Genomic DNA, 15,782 nt, shown 5'->3' with positions numbered 1-15,782 from the left:
CCTCCCCAGGAGCTTACTGGCTTCACAGAAAATCCCTCTATCAAGACCAGGCTGAAGCCTCACTGCAGGATTACAGCTTGAGAAAGATTTAGCGACTCAAACAAGTTGCACACTTCCTCACTGAGAGCACTCTGCAGGCGGCAAAAGTAAATAAAAGGAGGAACCTATGGACGAAGCACCGGATCCTGACTGAATGAACTCTGCTCATGTGGGGAGACTGATGGGAACTGGAGGACATGCTGCCACGGTGTGACTAAAACTTTCTGTTGGAGACAGGAGGAAGGTATGTCCATGTTTTGTGAATGGGACAGGTGAGCCGGAACCAAATATATAGTTCAGAGATGAACCACAGGCCTTCAGCGATGGCGCCGCCGTCTCTGGGCCAGAGCCCGCTGCTGTCCTCCCGGACAACCCCGAAGAAGACCACCTTCCAGGCTCTGGGGTCATCCGGGATGTTCTCCCCCTCACGGGCCAAACGGGAAGCCAAGCGGACCTCCAGCCCCGTCAACTCGCCCACCCACTCCATCATGAGCTCCCCCAAACTTTGGCAGAAAGCGTCCGTCTCCAGACTGGCGGAGGAGTTTTTCTGGATCGGCGGCAGTGTGGTTGCACAACCCAAATGGAGGCTGGGTCAAATAGGTAAGCTAACCTTTTGGGAACAATTCATCCTCCGGACATATTCTGGATATGTGCTTTTAGGTGACCTTTAAGAGTCGTCAGTTGCACAAACAACAGAGAGGGAAGCGGAGAAGCAGATAATGAGCATATGGACTGCAGACAATCCTTTAGGATTAGCCTGAATGATGTGCCAGGTTGAGTCACATGTATCTTCAGATTACAAACAAAGGTTACCTGCTCACGGCGCACAACAACAATGACCTGAACTCACCACGAAAAAATGCTGCTGCAGAAATGTTACATGCATGTGACTGATAACAGAAAGCATCAGAAAACTCAGTCTTTTCAAAATTATTTGTTTATTTAAATGTGTCGTTTTATTGTGTTTTGAATTGAGTTTTTAATTAGCTTTGCCACTTTACCTTTATGCTTTCTTGTTTACTACTGAAATTCAACCCTTTTTTTCAGCTAAAGCGTTTTATAATTAAAGTTACTGATGATGATAATGATAGAAATTAAGCATCAAATGTGTTTTATTATACAAAAGAAATCATTTTTGGCTCATTGGCTTGTTTTCTAAATTTGTTTGCAGCATAATTAATATGTCAGGCTTTTGCATTCATTTAATCATCATAGCCAAAAGCATTGATTGCCAAATTTACCAATTTAAAAAGTATATTACAGTTCTAAAATTATACATATCTATAATACATATGTTGTATAAATTTATATAATACTTTTACTTGAATCAGCAGATTTTTAAGAAAATATTTAGAGAAATAATCATCAAAAATTACATATTTGGTGTTAAAGGGTTAAATCTAGTCAGAAGATATAAACTTTAAGTTGTGATATTAATCTTGCTTAATCTGTTTAATGTTGCTTATGTTGTTATTTTATCAATAACATAAGCAGCTGCCTAAGAGCATTTGACACAGACCATGCTTGGTTTATTTACTAAATGTGTTTAATGGAAATGAACACAAAATTATGTAATAGTGTAAATATAACAAATTACACCAAGTATCATCTAAACAAAAATAGGGTTTTACACATTTTTGCAGTCATATTTGATCACAACACCTGAATCTAGCTATCTGCAATATCCTTTAATTTGGTCATTCTGTCAGTGCGTGTGCATCACATTTATTTTCCATGCTTTGCTCTCTGAGGGACAGAAAATGACCCTTTTTACCATCTTTCCCCCTGTAGTGGAGCGATGTATGTGCACCATGCAGACCGGCACCCAGATGACCAAACTGAAGGGGAAGAAGAAAGGCCTGGTCCGGTTCTTCTTCCTGGATGAGCACAAGTCCTGCATCCGGTGGCGGCCTTCCAAAAAGCACGACAAGGCCAAAAGTGAGAGTTCAAAGTCATTTTTATTGAACAAAATTACCAAACTAGAAATGCTGTTGACTGTGAAACCAAGGCTTCAAAAATTGAAAATACAACGTAAATGTTAGGTGAAGTGGAAAATCAGGTTGTTCCAAAAAGATGACTTTACTCGATTTTTCCCCTGAAATTAGGAAATATTTGAATCATTGTTGACTTTTTATACATGCATGATGACATAAAGACAAATTTGGATGATATCAGCAAATTCAGAAAACAGATATATTTTTAAAAAAAACAACCATAACTTTTAAACTTTTAAATAAAATGTGCTATTTATTGTCAATTTCATTTTACTTTTTAACATCACAATAATAATAATAATAATAATAATAATAATAATAATAATAATAATAAGAATAATAATAATAATAATAATAATAATAATAATAATAATAATAATAATAATAAAATGTATGTAGTGCTTTTTGGGACAATCAAAGATGTTTTACAAGAGGAAAAATAACAATAATAAAAACAACAACAAAAATAATACATACATGTAACTTCAGCTTTTGCTCTGTGACACTCCAAAGCTCTAATTCATCTGAAATCCACTGATCATCGTTGAGAATCTTTTGCAATTTGATTGTAGTCCAGCTGTGGAAAATTCATTCGACTTAAGATGATTTGTAGGGGAGCCTTTATATTTCTTTTTATAAATTCCTACATACCAAAGCACAAACCTACCTCTAAAGTCAAAGTAATTGTCTGTAAATAAATACAAAAATACAAAATAAATCAATAAAAACAAAAACAAAAATCAGCTTCACTGAAGAGCTTGAAAGCATTGTGCTCTCCAGTATTTGAAAAGATATTTGGAACAACCAACATGTTTGGATAAAAACATTCTGTGTTCATATAACCTAGCTAACACCATTTCTACTGTGAAGCACAGTGGTGGCGGCATTATGAAGCTGAGATCAAATCTGTTAAATATGATGAAACTTTTCAAACAAACCTATTCCATTGTAAATATCTGTAACTCAGACTAAGATGAAAACACAAAATTAACCCGAAGTGCATAGTCAGGATTATGAAGCAGCGGCTTCAGGAACAGTTACCATATTTAAATCCTAAAGAACAGACTGTATCTGCTAATACCGCCCCATGCATGATGTGCCCTCAGTTTTGTATATATGTACACAAAATGTCTTAAAACATATTTTAATTTTTCTTTATGACAACTGTCCCCAAACTGATTTTAGAATAGGACTGAGTTATAAACAAAATTGTGAAAAAAGTCAAGGGGTGTGAGTTATTTCACATTTCTCTGTTCATCTGTTTTCTGCTGACTTTGTGAAATCGGTCTGAAAACCTAAATGTTTTTTTCTGTTCCAGTATCCATTGATTCCATCCATGAGGTCTGTGAGGGGAAAAAATCGGAGATCTTCCGGCGTTACGCAGAAAACCGTTTCGACCCAAACTGTTGCTTCAGCATTTACTACGGGGACCGAGTCAAGTCCCTGGACCTGGTCTCCAACAATGCAGAGGAGGTGCGCACCTGGATCCAGGGGCTCAAGTACCTGATGGCCGGGATCAGCGATGAAGACAGTCTGGCCCGCAGACAGCGCACTCGGGATCAATATCCTTTATCCACGCCTTCATGCTAACGGTGCAGTGATTAACAGCTGAGATCCTGTTGTATTTTCTGATTGAGCCTTAACTGCGGTTGCACATGGTTGCAGCAGACCTTCTCCGAGGCTGACAAAAATGGAGATGGTACCTTGAGCATTGGGGAAGTTCACCAGCTGCTCCATAAGCTTAATGTCAATCTGCCCAAGCAGAAAGTCAAGGACATGTTTCAAGTGAGAACATTTACACCACTTTCTTAATACCTATAAACACAGCTAAAGATGTTTATTCACGCTCATATTTAAAAAGAATATTTGAAAATTTGATTGTTCTGCAGCAGCCAGATGTTAAAAATTATGAGCGAGCTTGTAGGCTAACTGTGGTGGCTTGCAAAAGTAGTCATACGTTTTCACCTTGTGCCGTGTTCAAACTTACTTTTGTACTTTCTTTTTTTTACTGGATTTTATGTCACAGATCAACACAAAGTTTGTAGAACGTAACTGTGAATAAAAAGGATAGATTGTTTTTTGACATTTCACACAGGTTTAGCTTGCTAATATTTGCTAGCAAAAAACGATCTGAATGATCGTTCTTGCTAACAAAATAACGATCTGTTGTTAGCAAAAGACTGTAAACCCAACTTCAGATCCTCATTCATCTTGGTTTTTACTATAAAGTTTGGAAGACTTGCGTTTATAGGCTGTATAATAAATTAACTGACATCAAATTAATGATTTCGCAGAAATTATTCATTAGCTAAAAGTGAATAGGACTAAACACCAGCAGTGCTAACATGCTAATCTTTAGCCTCTTTTTTCCCTTGTATTTTTAAATGAATATTTTCTGTGAAGTGCAATTTTTTTCAAGGATTTCACAGTAATAAACTCTATAGAATAAGCTGTCTACCCTGAAAAAAGAAGTCATACTTTTCAATATTTTATCATGTTACAGCCACAAATTTCCATGAATTTTGTTTGGCTACACAAACCAGTACAAAGTATTAGTAGAATAAAATGGCTGAATGGTTTTTCAAATATTTTTCAGAAATAAAAAATCTGATAACTGTGTTTGTTATTGGCTCCAGTACTGAGTAAAATTATTTGTTGATGTAGTTACTGCAAGCGTACAATTTGTCTCAAATTTCTTTAAACATCAGGAGATTTAACTTTTTACCTTTTCACTTTGGAAAATAGCTCAAGTTTGGCTAGATTGAATAAATAGCATAAATGAAAACATTTTCAAATCTCAATTGGATTCTTGTTTGGACTTTGACTAGACTTTGACAGTCTGATAAATAAATGTCATTTGATTTACACCGTTGCATTGTGGCTCTTTGTATATGTTTTTATTCGCCTCTAACAAGTTGCCCTCTAGTACTGACTTTGTTCAGTTCACTGATCAATAGTCCATCAGCATGATGCTGCCACCATCTGAAAGTTGTCTTCAGGGAGGTCAGCCGATTCCAGTTCAGTCAGATGTTGGCAAAATACTTGTGAAAAATGATGAGGAAAACCGAGGCCAGAGTTCGGAGAACATCAGCAGAAATCAGAAACCTATCAAGAGATTTTCTCTGAGATCTGGCCATCAGTTCACTCAAAGCAGCAGAAAGATTAACTGAAAGATTAAATGAAGCAACACAGGAAAAAAAAAAACATCTATTCAGCTTCTTGGCAGGAGAAGAGCAGGGACTGCTGCAGGAAAGCCATATGGCCGCCACAGATGGCCTGAACTGCTCTGTGTTATTGCATTAGTTCAGCAGCTAACTGGATTCCTCCTGACGACAATAACTGTGTATGAGATATATTCTATTCTGCTTTTCCCCTTAAACCAATGCTGGGAGATTTATTCCCTTTGTAATAAAACTCTCCTGTTGCAGGAAGCAGACACAGATGAGATCCAGGGCTCTCTGGGCTTCGATGAATTTTGCTCTTTCTACAAGATGATTTCCACACGCAGAGACCTCTACCTGATCATGATCTCCTACAGCAACCAGAAAGAAGTTCTGGATCTGCACGACCTGGCACGTTTTCTGGAGAACGAACAAAAGGTAAAAAAAAAAAAAAAAAAGATTAGAAAAATCAAACTAAGATGTTCTGGGGGAAAAAAATTTTTTTTATTAATTTTCCCAGCTTTTACATCTGGTGTTGTTTAATTAATCTTCAATTGATGTGACTTCTTAATTTTTGTGATTTATAGGAAACTTGCATATACAATTTACGAGACACAATCCTCATTGGTTTTTAAGAAAAACTACTGAAATGTTACATTTTTAAATTAGATTATTAAATATCAAACTTCAGTTGTTTCGCATGCATTTAGTCTTAACTTTCACAATTGATATTAATGCAACTCTGAAATTGTTATAAGGCTTTTAATGTATTTAAAATTATTGTTCATACTTCAAAATCTCTTGTAGGGTCAATAAACTGATCAAGATTTTTGTGTCATTGTGTGAGCTACTTCAGTGTTTCCAAATTTATATATTTTTAGCTTACTACTTACTGTACATTGTGTTCTGTTTATATTATATTTATGTTACACAACATTAATTTTGTCCATCCAAAGCCCATTGCTCAGTCAACTAAGACTCATTTTTAAAAGAATTAACATTTCCTAATAGAAATATAAAATTGAGAAATTAAAACTGAAATTGTATGAATTATTAAGCTTTTAATGTGAAAGAATCTCACAATTTCATCAATTGTGCCAATAACATACAAATGTAAAAACTTACAATTGCATGTTTGTTTTCAAATTTTGACTTTAAAATCTGAAAGTGTATGTCTTTATTTGAAATATTAATGTTCATTTATTGCTCTTTTTATTATCTGTTATATGTAAATATTATTTAGTTGTTTGCAATTAACAATCACATTAATTGCAAAAAATGTATATTATTTCCAATTATTAATTTTCAAAAAATGTATTTAAAAAAATTATTTGTTTAGCTCATTTTAAAAGCTTTCTTATTAATTTTTGGGGTCTTTTTTTAATCTAATAGCTTGTAGAGTGTTGTTTAAAGTATGAATTTAAAAAATAATTATAAATTATTTAATCAAAAAAGTTAGGGGTGACAATAATTTTTGTAGAAGCAATAATTTGATTTCATGGATTGATTGATTGTTTGTTTCTTCTTTTCTGAACAAATGTACTCAAGTCAAAGGTGTGAGATTACATCAAGTTATTTCAATACTTTAATGCATTTTTACATTTACTGCTGCTGAACTTTAGAATAAAACATTATTTAGGTAATCGGAAGATGTGAACACATTATGTTTTGTTCTTTCTAGATGCGCGGTCTGAGCAGAGAACATTTATTTGACATTGTGGCTAAGTTTGAGCCATGTCCTGAGAACCTCCAGCATACGGTGTTGGGTATTGACGGTGGGTAAATGTTGCTTATCAAGTAAATTATCAGAAAATTAAGTGAATTTTGCCTCTTACGCAGAACACGCCACCAGTGTGCAAATGCACGTTATGACACTCCATCCTTCCTCCTTCAGGTTTCACCAACTACATGCGAAGTCCTGCAGGCGACATCTTTAACCCCGAGCACAATCAGGTGAACCAGGACATGACGCAGCCTCTCACTAATTACTTTATTGCCACGTCGCACAACACCTACCTGACTGGAGACCAGCTGCTCTCCCAGTCCAGGGTGGAAATGTACGCCTATGTTCTGCAAGCAGGCTGCCGCTGTGTGGAGGGTGAGAGGCTGCAGAAACCACTGCAAGTGTTTGTTTTAATTTTTGCGTGATATTGCAGAAACATCAGCACATCTTTGTTAATTTTTCCACTCTTCCAGTGGACTGCTGGGATGGACCGGATGGTGAACCCATCATTCATCACGGCTACACGTTGACATCCAAAATTCTCTTCAAAGACGTTGTTGAAACAATTAACAAATATGCCTTCACTAAGTCACCGTAAGCTCTGTTGTAACTTTTATGAAAGTATATATTTTTTACACATTTGGTGAAACTGTCACTATGTCCTGACAGTTTGGTACGAGACAGATAATCTGTAAAAAAAAATGTAGCTCCTCTACCTTCTCCCAGTGCTCCCAGTGCTAACTAGAAACAGCCAATCAGAGGCAGGAGGCAGGCCTAAGCGCTGTCAATCACCTCGGCTCCCCTACTTGCTCTCTACTACACTGCAGCTACTGGAGCTTGTTGTGAATGCTAAGGCTAGTTAGCATAGCCACCAATGACAGCAGATAATATAGATTTTCCTGTAATAGCAAATTATTTTTCTGCCGTTAGCACTTTTAGCAATCAGTCAATTAAGTTTATTTCTATATATCACATTTTGGCAACAATGCATTTTAAAGTGCTTTACTTCATAAAAACACAAAAACACAAAGTCATAGAACACACTAACAATTGAAGCATTACATTGAGTCAAGTGCTGTTGTTACATGTCAAATATATTGATCAGTGTTTCATTTATGATGTTTCAAAAGCAGGTGGGTTTTTAGTCGAGATTTAACCCTTTTTCTTGTGGATTTTTATCTTATAAATGCACACAGACCACTGAAGTGGACACTGGTGCATAATACAATACACTGCCAACTACTGGCCATCCACTGCAAATGCAAGAACATTTTTTGTTAAATCCAATATGGCAGACAAACTAATACTGCTGGTGTATTCTCCAAATAACAACTTTGTATTTGGAGAAAATTAGAACTGATCAACTAGAAAAAAATCCTAGAAAAAATTTGTTTTTACAAAAAATAAAATAAAAAATTCCACCTTTTTTTATGCCTTAAGAAAATCAAAAACACTTTGAAAAAAAATCCTGACATAAAGGATCATAATTCATTCATGAAAGGGCTAAAGGCACTCAGTGTTCCAGCTGTTATGCAGTTTTCTGGTAATTTGTTCCAGATTTGTGGTGCAAAGAACCTTGATGCTGATTCTCCGTGTTTGGTTCTGGTTCTGGGGATGCAGAGCAGAACCAGAACCACAACAACCAAAACTATTTTTGGTCAGGGAGGTGGCGGAGGAAAACAATCTTTTCACAGATCATCTGTCTTCTACTGCCACAAAATAGTGACCGTTTTTAACAAATATGTGCAAAACATATATACTGCAGTTTTAATATTTCAGTACTGTTTGTTTTGAATCCTCAGTTTGTCATGACTCTCCTCCAGGTATCCCGTTATCCTCTCCATAGAGAACCACTGCACTGTGCCACAGCAGAAAAAAATGGCTGAATACCTGAAAGAGGTGCTGCAGGACAAACTGGATCTGACTAACGTCAGCGCGCAGGAATGCAAGAAGCTGCCTTCACCTGAGATTCTGAAAGGGAAAATTTTAATCAAGGTACATATTTGTTTATTTCACAGGTCAAATTAAGTGATAAAAAAAGAGAATAAATTCTTGTTTTTCAGGGAAAGAAACTGCCAGCAAACCTTGACCCTGATGCAGAGGAGGGAGACGTATCTGATGAAGACACTGGGAACGAGGAGGAGGAAGATGATGATGATGATGATAATTGTGACAACGACTTACAGGCAAATTAATGATGATGATGATGATGATGATGATGATGATGATGATGATGATGATGATGATGAATACTTTATTGATCCCCAAAGGGGAAATTCAATAAATAAATAAATGGATGAATGGACGGACGGATAGATGTGTTAACAAATAGCATTGCACTTTTTCAGCCTGGGAACGGTGCAGAATCAACTAATCAGCCCAAGAAGAAGAGACGGTTTGGCAGATCAATCATAAGAAGCTTCAAAAGAAAGGTGCCAGTTCATTTCTTCAGATTCTCTAATCCATAACCTTTAATATTAAAAAAATAATATTTGAAAAAACTTCATTTATCTTTCATGTTTTCAGAGAAAAAAGAAAATACGTGTGAAAAACAAGGCTATGTCTGACGGTGAATCAGACCACAGCAGCAGCCGAGACAGAACCCAGATTGTTTACCATCCTAAGTAAGGTCCTTGAACTGGACGCATCAGCCTTATAAGATGTTTAATATCTAAAATTACATTTGTTTTTCTACAATATTTTTTCAGAAAAAGGAAAACCATGAGACTCTCCAGAGCTTTGTCTGACCTGGTCAAGTACACTAAATCTGTCCGAGTGCATGAAATAGAAACACAAGGTAAAAATCAAAGAGGCTTTACGCAGCAGCGCTTGGCGAAAATCTTCACATCTATGTTTTACATAATGGCGTACTGGGGCCATTGTAGATAGAAAAAAAATGAGTACATTTCTCCCAAAAAACTCAGAAATTTTCTAGAAAATATCTTGGAAATTTCTGAGTTTCAAAAGTCGAAATTTTTCTAGAAAAAAATAACTGGAATTTGAAAATAATCTCAGAAATGTTGTAGAAAGAACTTGGAAACATCTGAGTTTGAAAAGTCAAAAATGTTCAAGAAAGTCAAAAATTTGGAGATTAATCTCAGAAATTTTCTAGAAAAATTTGGAAATTTCTGAGTTTAAAAATTCAAAAAATTCCTTTAAAAATTCCCCATTAAATCTCATAATTCATAATTTTGCACCAGCAAATTTTCGACTTTTCAAAAATGCCCATGGTTTTTTCCCTAGCAAATGTTATTCTATAATTGTTTGAGTGTTTTTGGTACAAATTCGCTTTCTTCTATCGACAATGACCCTAATACGCAGGCTGTTGTCATGGACTTCTGTTTCGCAGGATTTTTGAGCAGCTGGCAGGTGTCATCGCTTAACGAGACTGTAATGAACCAGATTTTACAGCTGAAACCCGGCGAGCTGGTACGTTTCAACCAGCGCCAGCTTATCAGAGTCTATCCGTCGAACTTCAGAGTGGACTCGAGCAACTTTAACCCGCAGCCATATTGGAATACGGGATGCCATATGGGTAATCGATATAGACAGTTTATGTAATCAGTCATAACGGAGGCCCAAATGTCTTTGCTGAACACTTTTGATTCGATTTTTACTGAACAAGAAACGGTGTTCTATCTGACAGAACAACGGCAACGGACATTTCGTATCCTAGCATCAGAAAATAACATAAGACAAAACCATATCCGGTTAAGCACTCTTCAAAATAAAACACTTTTTCCAAAATAAATCATGATTGGCGCTTTGTTTTTTTGTTTTTATGTTCAATAATTTTAAATTTTGTGAATACTTCAATAACAATAATAACACTTGTAATATATTTAATGATAATTTATAATTATTAAGTTATAAATTATAATTCATTTATAATTTAATGAATTTAATTTAATAATTAAATTTCCCTTTTGGGTTAATAAAGTATGTTTGAATTGAATTGAATAATAATCATGTAAATTATACTTAGCATATAACCAGAGTGGTTATATGTACTTAGTTACATTGATTTCAGTTACTTTTTGGAAAAAAAAATATACCTTTAGAAGTATTTTTATCATGCTGTATTGTCTGATTTTGTAATTATGTTAATTATATACATTATTTTCATTTTGATCTTTAAAACACCAAAAGTTTCCACTTAATTCTGTATTTATATCATATATCTGATGATGTAATTTTTACATATTAAATGACTGATAATTTGATCAGTTACTCAATACTTAAGTAGCCTTTCTACCAAATACTTTTTAACTTCAGTACATTTTTGGATGGACACTTTTTACTTTTATGTTGAATTTGTGCTACTTTAACTTGAGTACAGTTTTTGAGTACTCTGCCTTCTCTACTCTGCATATAACTAAATAAGCCACAATACATCTTCTTAAAGGCTGTGTGATATTACCAGAAGGTCTCCATGTTTATTTTGCATGTTTTTATTTTATTCTAGTTGCAATGAATTACCAAACAGAAGGCAGAATGCTTGAACTGAACCGAGCCAAGTTTTCAAGCAATGGAAACTGCGGATACATTCTGAAGCCTAAGTGCATGTGTAAAGGTATGGATGCAGTGTGTATGAATAGAACAATAAATGTAATTATGCAAAAGAGTGGCTAAATGCTTCTGGTTTTTCTCAGCTCCCTTTAACCCGATGACAGAGGAGCCATTACCAGGACACAGAAAAACTCAGCTGGTGCTAAAGATAATCAGTGGGCAGCAACTTCCCAAACCCAAAGACTCAATGTTTGGAGACAGAGGAGAAGTAAGAGCCAGAACAACCATTCTGAGTTTAGTTAAATTATTAACAAAAAATTACCTCTGATTTGATCTTTTTTCAGATAATCGATCCCTTTGTTGAAGTCGAGATCATCGGTCTGCCTGTCGATTGCTCCAAGCAGCAAACCAGAGTGGTTGATGACAACGGTGAGCGCAGAAACTCCCTGTCTAAGTTGCTTTATGTCCATTTTTCACATCTATTTAAAGTTTTTGTCATATAGGCTTCAATCCGATGTGGGAGGAGACCCTCGTTTTCAGCATCCTGATGCCTCAGATCGCCCTGGTGAGGTTCCAGGTCTGGGATCATGATCCTATTGGACGGGATTTCATTGGCCAGAGGACGGTGGCTTTCACCAGCATGATGCCAGGTAGGCTGTCGGCTCAAATCTCCAGAGTTGGACTGGAGTTTAAATCTGGGGATTAAGATGTGACCTGGAAGGAAGGTCAGTGTCTGACTGGTTGATGTTTAGTGTCATAATCCAGCCTAAAAGCCCAGTGACAAACCTGTTTTAGTTATTTTTGTATTTATTGTATTTCAAAGATTTTTTTATACCATCCTCTACGAGATATTTGTATTGAAGTAGCATCATAGCATCATTGGTCCTCCACTGTAATCTGTGGGCATGAGGTACTTTTCCATGAATTCATATTTCAGTTTTATATCAGACCCAGCTGAAATGTTTGGGTTTGTTCTTGTTTTTTTAGCTTGTTTTTTTTTTTTTGTTGCTGAAAGTCTCAGTCTGGAGTAATGCATCAGCCTTCAAAAGTAAATGGTAACTTTAAACATCAGTAACTGTAATAATCTACATTAGTGTACTGATAATTTGTTGTCTAAATATGTGAAAATATTTATTTAGTTCATTTTTTTCTCCTTTTTGTTCTTGTAATTTATTTTACTGCACATTCTGATATTTTTGGTACGGTAAAATTTTAACATGAGAAGTAATTTATCTTTAATTCTTTTATTCTGATGAACAAAAAACAGATGCCAAACATCCAGAAAGTATTCACAGCACTTCTCTTTTTCCAATTTTTTTTATTTTTACACACAATACTCCAAAATTAAAAAGGTTTTTAGCTTATTTTTAAAGCTAAAAAATAAGCCTTAAAATATTTACATAAATATTCTTATGCATATCTTAGTATTTTAATCAGAAATCCTAGCCTCGGCTCATGTTGGTACAATTGTTTTTAGGTGTTTTCTACCATGGATATAGGAACAAATGCAGGTTTTCTACTTTGAATTTCAACAAAGATTGACTCTAAAAGCTCCCGTAATTTGTTTTTAGACATCTTTCTAGTCATTAGGTTGGAATCTACAAATCTCTTTTTCCAAAGTCTTATGTTTATTTTAAATCCTGAAAATAGAAATAAAATAGGTTATAATTTCCTAGAGGAGATATTTATCTAAAATTATAAGTTTTATTTTCTCCAAAAAGTCATCCGGCTCCAAACAAAATTAATCTGGCTGACCTCATTGGCTCATTAGATTGTAAATGTTACAGACGATGCCCAAATGTTGCCATAAGTAAATGCCCCCACAGCATAATGCTGCTAACACCATGCTTCACAGTAGAGATGGTGGTATATGAGATATTGTTTTATTTCATTTTCACCAAACCAGAACATTTTCTTTGTCCTGATTTGACAATTTCTTGGATTCTTCTCTGTAAAACTGTTGAATAGTTCCTGGATGCAGCGTTTTACCTCACACATCTCCTAATCTATTTGTTAGCAAGTAGATCTTTATCTTTGAGGTTTGTCTTGACTTTTATCCACTAGTAAAGTCTACTTTCCAATAGTTCCCCACACTTTGTTTACTAGAAGGTGATTATGAGTCTCAAAATTTTCTGTGTGATTTTTCACAAACGTAACAGTCTCACTTCCCCAAGGCTTCAGAAAAGTACATTTCTAATAAAACCTAGATGTAAGAGAACAAATATAATAGTCAGACTTGGACTGTAAAATGTTTCTGATGAAGGACAAAGATCACAACCAGTTTGATTATGCTTCCAGGTTATCGACACGTCTACCTGGAGGGAATGGCAGAGTCGTCCATTTTTGTTCATGTTGGCATTAATGACATGACAGGAAAGGTACGCTACTTAAAAGGGAACCTGTTATGTAAAATTCACTTTTTGCACATTTGGGTATTAACTGCTTCTATAAATAGCCCAAGTGCCTAAAAAAAACAATCAGCTGTTTTTGGCAATAAGTTAATATTTTTTGATGTCTGGTAAATCTCCCAATCGTTGTGCCATTACCTAACAACCCCAGCTTAGCCCAGCCTATCACCTAGCAACCCAAGTGAATCTCCAGCACCTTTGGTCATCTGGTTTTACCGCTTTTAACGGTTGCTGGAAAAAACAAGTGTTTTGTTGTTGACTCACCATCCAGAAATCACTTGCTGCATTTATGTTGACTTTGCAGAAGGCTCTACTTCTGCTTTTCAAAGATGTACGGTCGCATTCTTGTGCATCTGTTTGCATCACTTTTCACCTGTGAGTGTAAGCATTGAGTTGGGGATATGGCCAGCAGCAACTTATTTGGATTTAATGATAAGAACAACTCATGAAAATAGTTAGAAATTGTCAGGCTAAAATCTCATAATCTAAGCATAATCTTGTGCATAAAACATTTTGAATAAGCCATGGATTAGGAAGCATAATAGGTCACCTTTAAAATAAACCTCCATATTATTCATGATCTTCAAGTCCTGAATAAAACTTTCTTTGTGAAACAGATCAAACCTGCTCATGCCATGAACGCAGCTAGAAAACACATCCAAAAAGCAGCTCAGAAGCACATGAGGGGCAATCAAAGACATCCTTCTGTTGACGTCTCCATCCAGTCCTCCGAAGATGGACGTACTCTGTTTTTCAACCGCGATCTGGACACCATGTCTCAGGACAGCAGAAATGGAGAAATGTCTCCAGTGGTAAAAGGCCCAGCGGCTAAAGCTGCCTTCCACAAGGGGATGATGAGCGAGCCTGTGAGGCGAGCGCACAGAGTGAAGATCCACGAGCCTCCAGAGACACGGCGAGGCTTCTTCAGCCGGATGTCCTCCACCGACTCTCACAACAGCAGCGGGGCCGCTGCTCCCTGTGTGAAGGAGGAAAGCTTTGACCTGGACACCCCGTCGCAGGTTTCTTTGGCGGAGAGTCTCGGTCCTGATGACCAACCTCCAGCTGATCAAAGGGACTCTGAGAATGAATCTGTGCAGCAAAGCTGCGCTGAGCAGTATGCAGTGAGGAGGTTTGAACCGGAGCACCCTGAGCTGCCAGAGGAGCAGGAACCAGAGGAGGACAGTGAGGTTTTCACTGAACCTGAACACCTTCCAGAACCTCAGCCTTACTCCGCCCCAGAGTCTCACACTCTGCCACCGCCTGAAGCCAAACTCTCTAAACTCATCCCTCCATCATCCCCCACCAGGGTCAGACGCACCTTAGAGGCGCCGACGTCCAATCGGCCGATACGAACCAAAGCCCGCTCGCACAGCTGCCCCAGAAAACAGACCTGTTCCCCCCAGACGCCGGCTGTGGCCCGGAAGCCCGCCTTTCTCTGGCAGCAAGAGCAGAGCCAGGTGAGACGCATTCCCAACGGCCTCTGCCTGTCCGGCAGCTCATCCAGCAACAGCGGGGGCAGCACCGACAGCCTGGAGTTTCTGCCCAGCCGCCCGCCGCCGGCCGGGTCAGAACAGCGAGAGGGAACGCTGCAGAGGGAGATGAAGGCGCTGTTCGACCAGAGGATGAAGGAGATTCGCTGTAAATCGCCGCTCTTCTTTGACGGTGAGTCGTTCATAAGAAAATATTTGAAGCTGCAGTGCAGAAACACCAGCAATGATACAAGAGTAAAATTTCCATTCCTAATCCTGGCTTTTCACTTTTTCTTTTCCTGATCAGATCACGACTCTGATTGAAAAAAAACCACAGACATCAAAGTTCACAACAAGAAAGAACAAACGGAAAAGCAGGAGCCTGAGCAAAAATACAAACTTTATTTTTCTAGTTTAGCTGGACCTTAACTTTTTATGAGACATTGTTTGTGAAAAGAAATTGCTGAATTCAAATGATG

General features: G+C 37.0%; 1 protein-coding gene and 1 long non-coding RNA gene across 2 annotated transcripts; one reads left to right on the top strand and one right to left on the bottom strand.

Moving 5' to 3' along the window:
• The first annotated feature begins 126 nt into the window (after window positions 1-126).
• Window positions 127-15,730, top strand: plch2b (phospholipase C, eta 2b). The gene is made up of 21 exons (XM_044122596.1): window positions 127-639; window positions 1,831-1,977; window positions 3,352-3,595; window positions 3,689-3,818; window positions 5,462-5,632; window positions 6,876-6,969; window positions 7,089-7,292; window positions 7,391-7,511; window positions 8,741-8,912; window positions 8,981-9,103; window positions 9,266-9,349; window positions 9,444-9,541; window positions 9,626-9,714; window positions 10,267-10,452; window positions 11,383-11,490; window positions 11,570-11,694; window positions 11,771-11,855; window positions 11,930-12,076; window positions 13,725-13,804; window positions 14,452-15,496; window positions 15,611-15,730. Exons 1-21 carry the CDS (start codon window positions 303-305, stop codon window positions 15,625-15,627), a joined length of 3,807 nt encoding a protein of 1,268 aa, XP_043978531.1. The 5' UTR covers window positions 127-302; the 3' UTR covers window positions 15,628-15,730.
• On the bottom strand, window positions 1,863-2,831 carry LOC122834292. The gene is made up of 3 exons (XR_006371171.1): window positions 2,701-2,831; window positions 2,511-2,610; window positions 1,863-1,950 (listed from the first exon to the last, which is right to left on the bottom strand). It is a non-coding gene; the product is annotated as an uncharacterized LOC122834292 (long non-coding RNA).
• Window positions 15,731-15,782: the final 52 nt, after the last annotated feature.

Source organism: Gambusia affinis, linkage group LG07 (genome assembly GCF_019740435.1).
Source record: "Gambusia affinis linkage group LG07, SWU_Gaff_1.0, whole genome shotgun sequence".
NCBI lineage: Eukaryota > Metazoa > Chordata > Actinopteri > Cyprinodontiformes > Poeciliidae > Gambusia > Gambusia affinis.
This window is presented reverse-complemented; position numbering and strand designations above follow the sequence as displayed.

Coding starts and splice junctions, on each gene's coding strand:
- plch2b (XM_044122596.1), top strand. CDS start 303: ATGGGACAGGTGAGCCGGAACCAAATATATAGTTCAGAGATGAACCAC. Junction 3,596..3,688: donor AGACAGCGCACTCGGGATCA/ATATCCTTTATC, acceptor CTGCGGTTGCAC/ATGGTTGCAGCAGACCTTCT. Junction 5,633..6,875: donor TTCTGGAGAACGAACAAAAG/GTAAAAAAAAAA, acceptor TGTTCTTTCTAG/ATGCGCGGTCTGAGCAGAGA.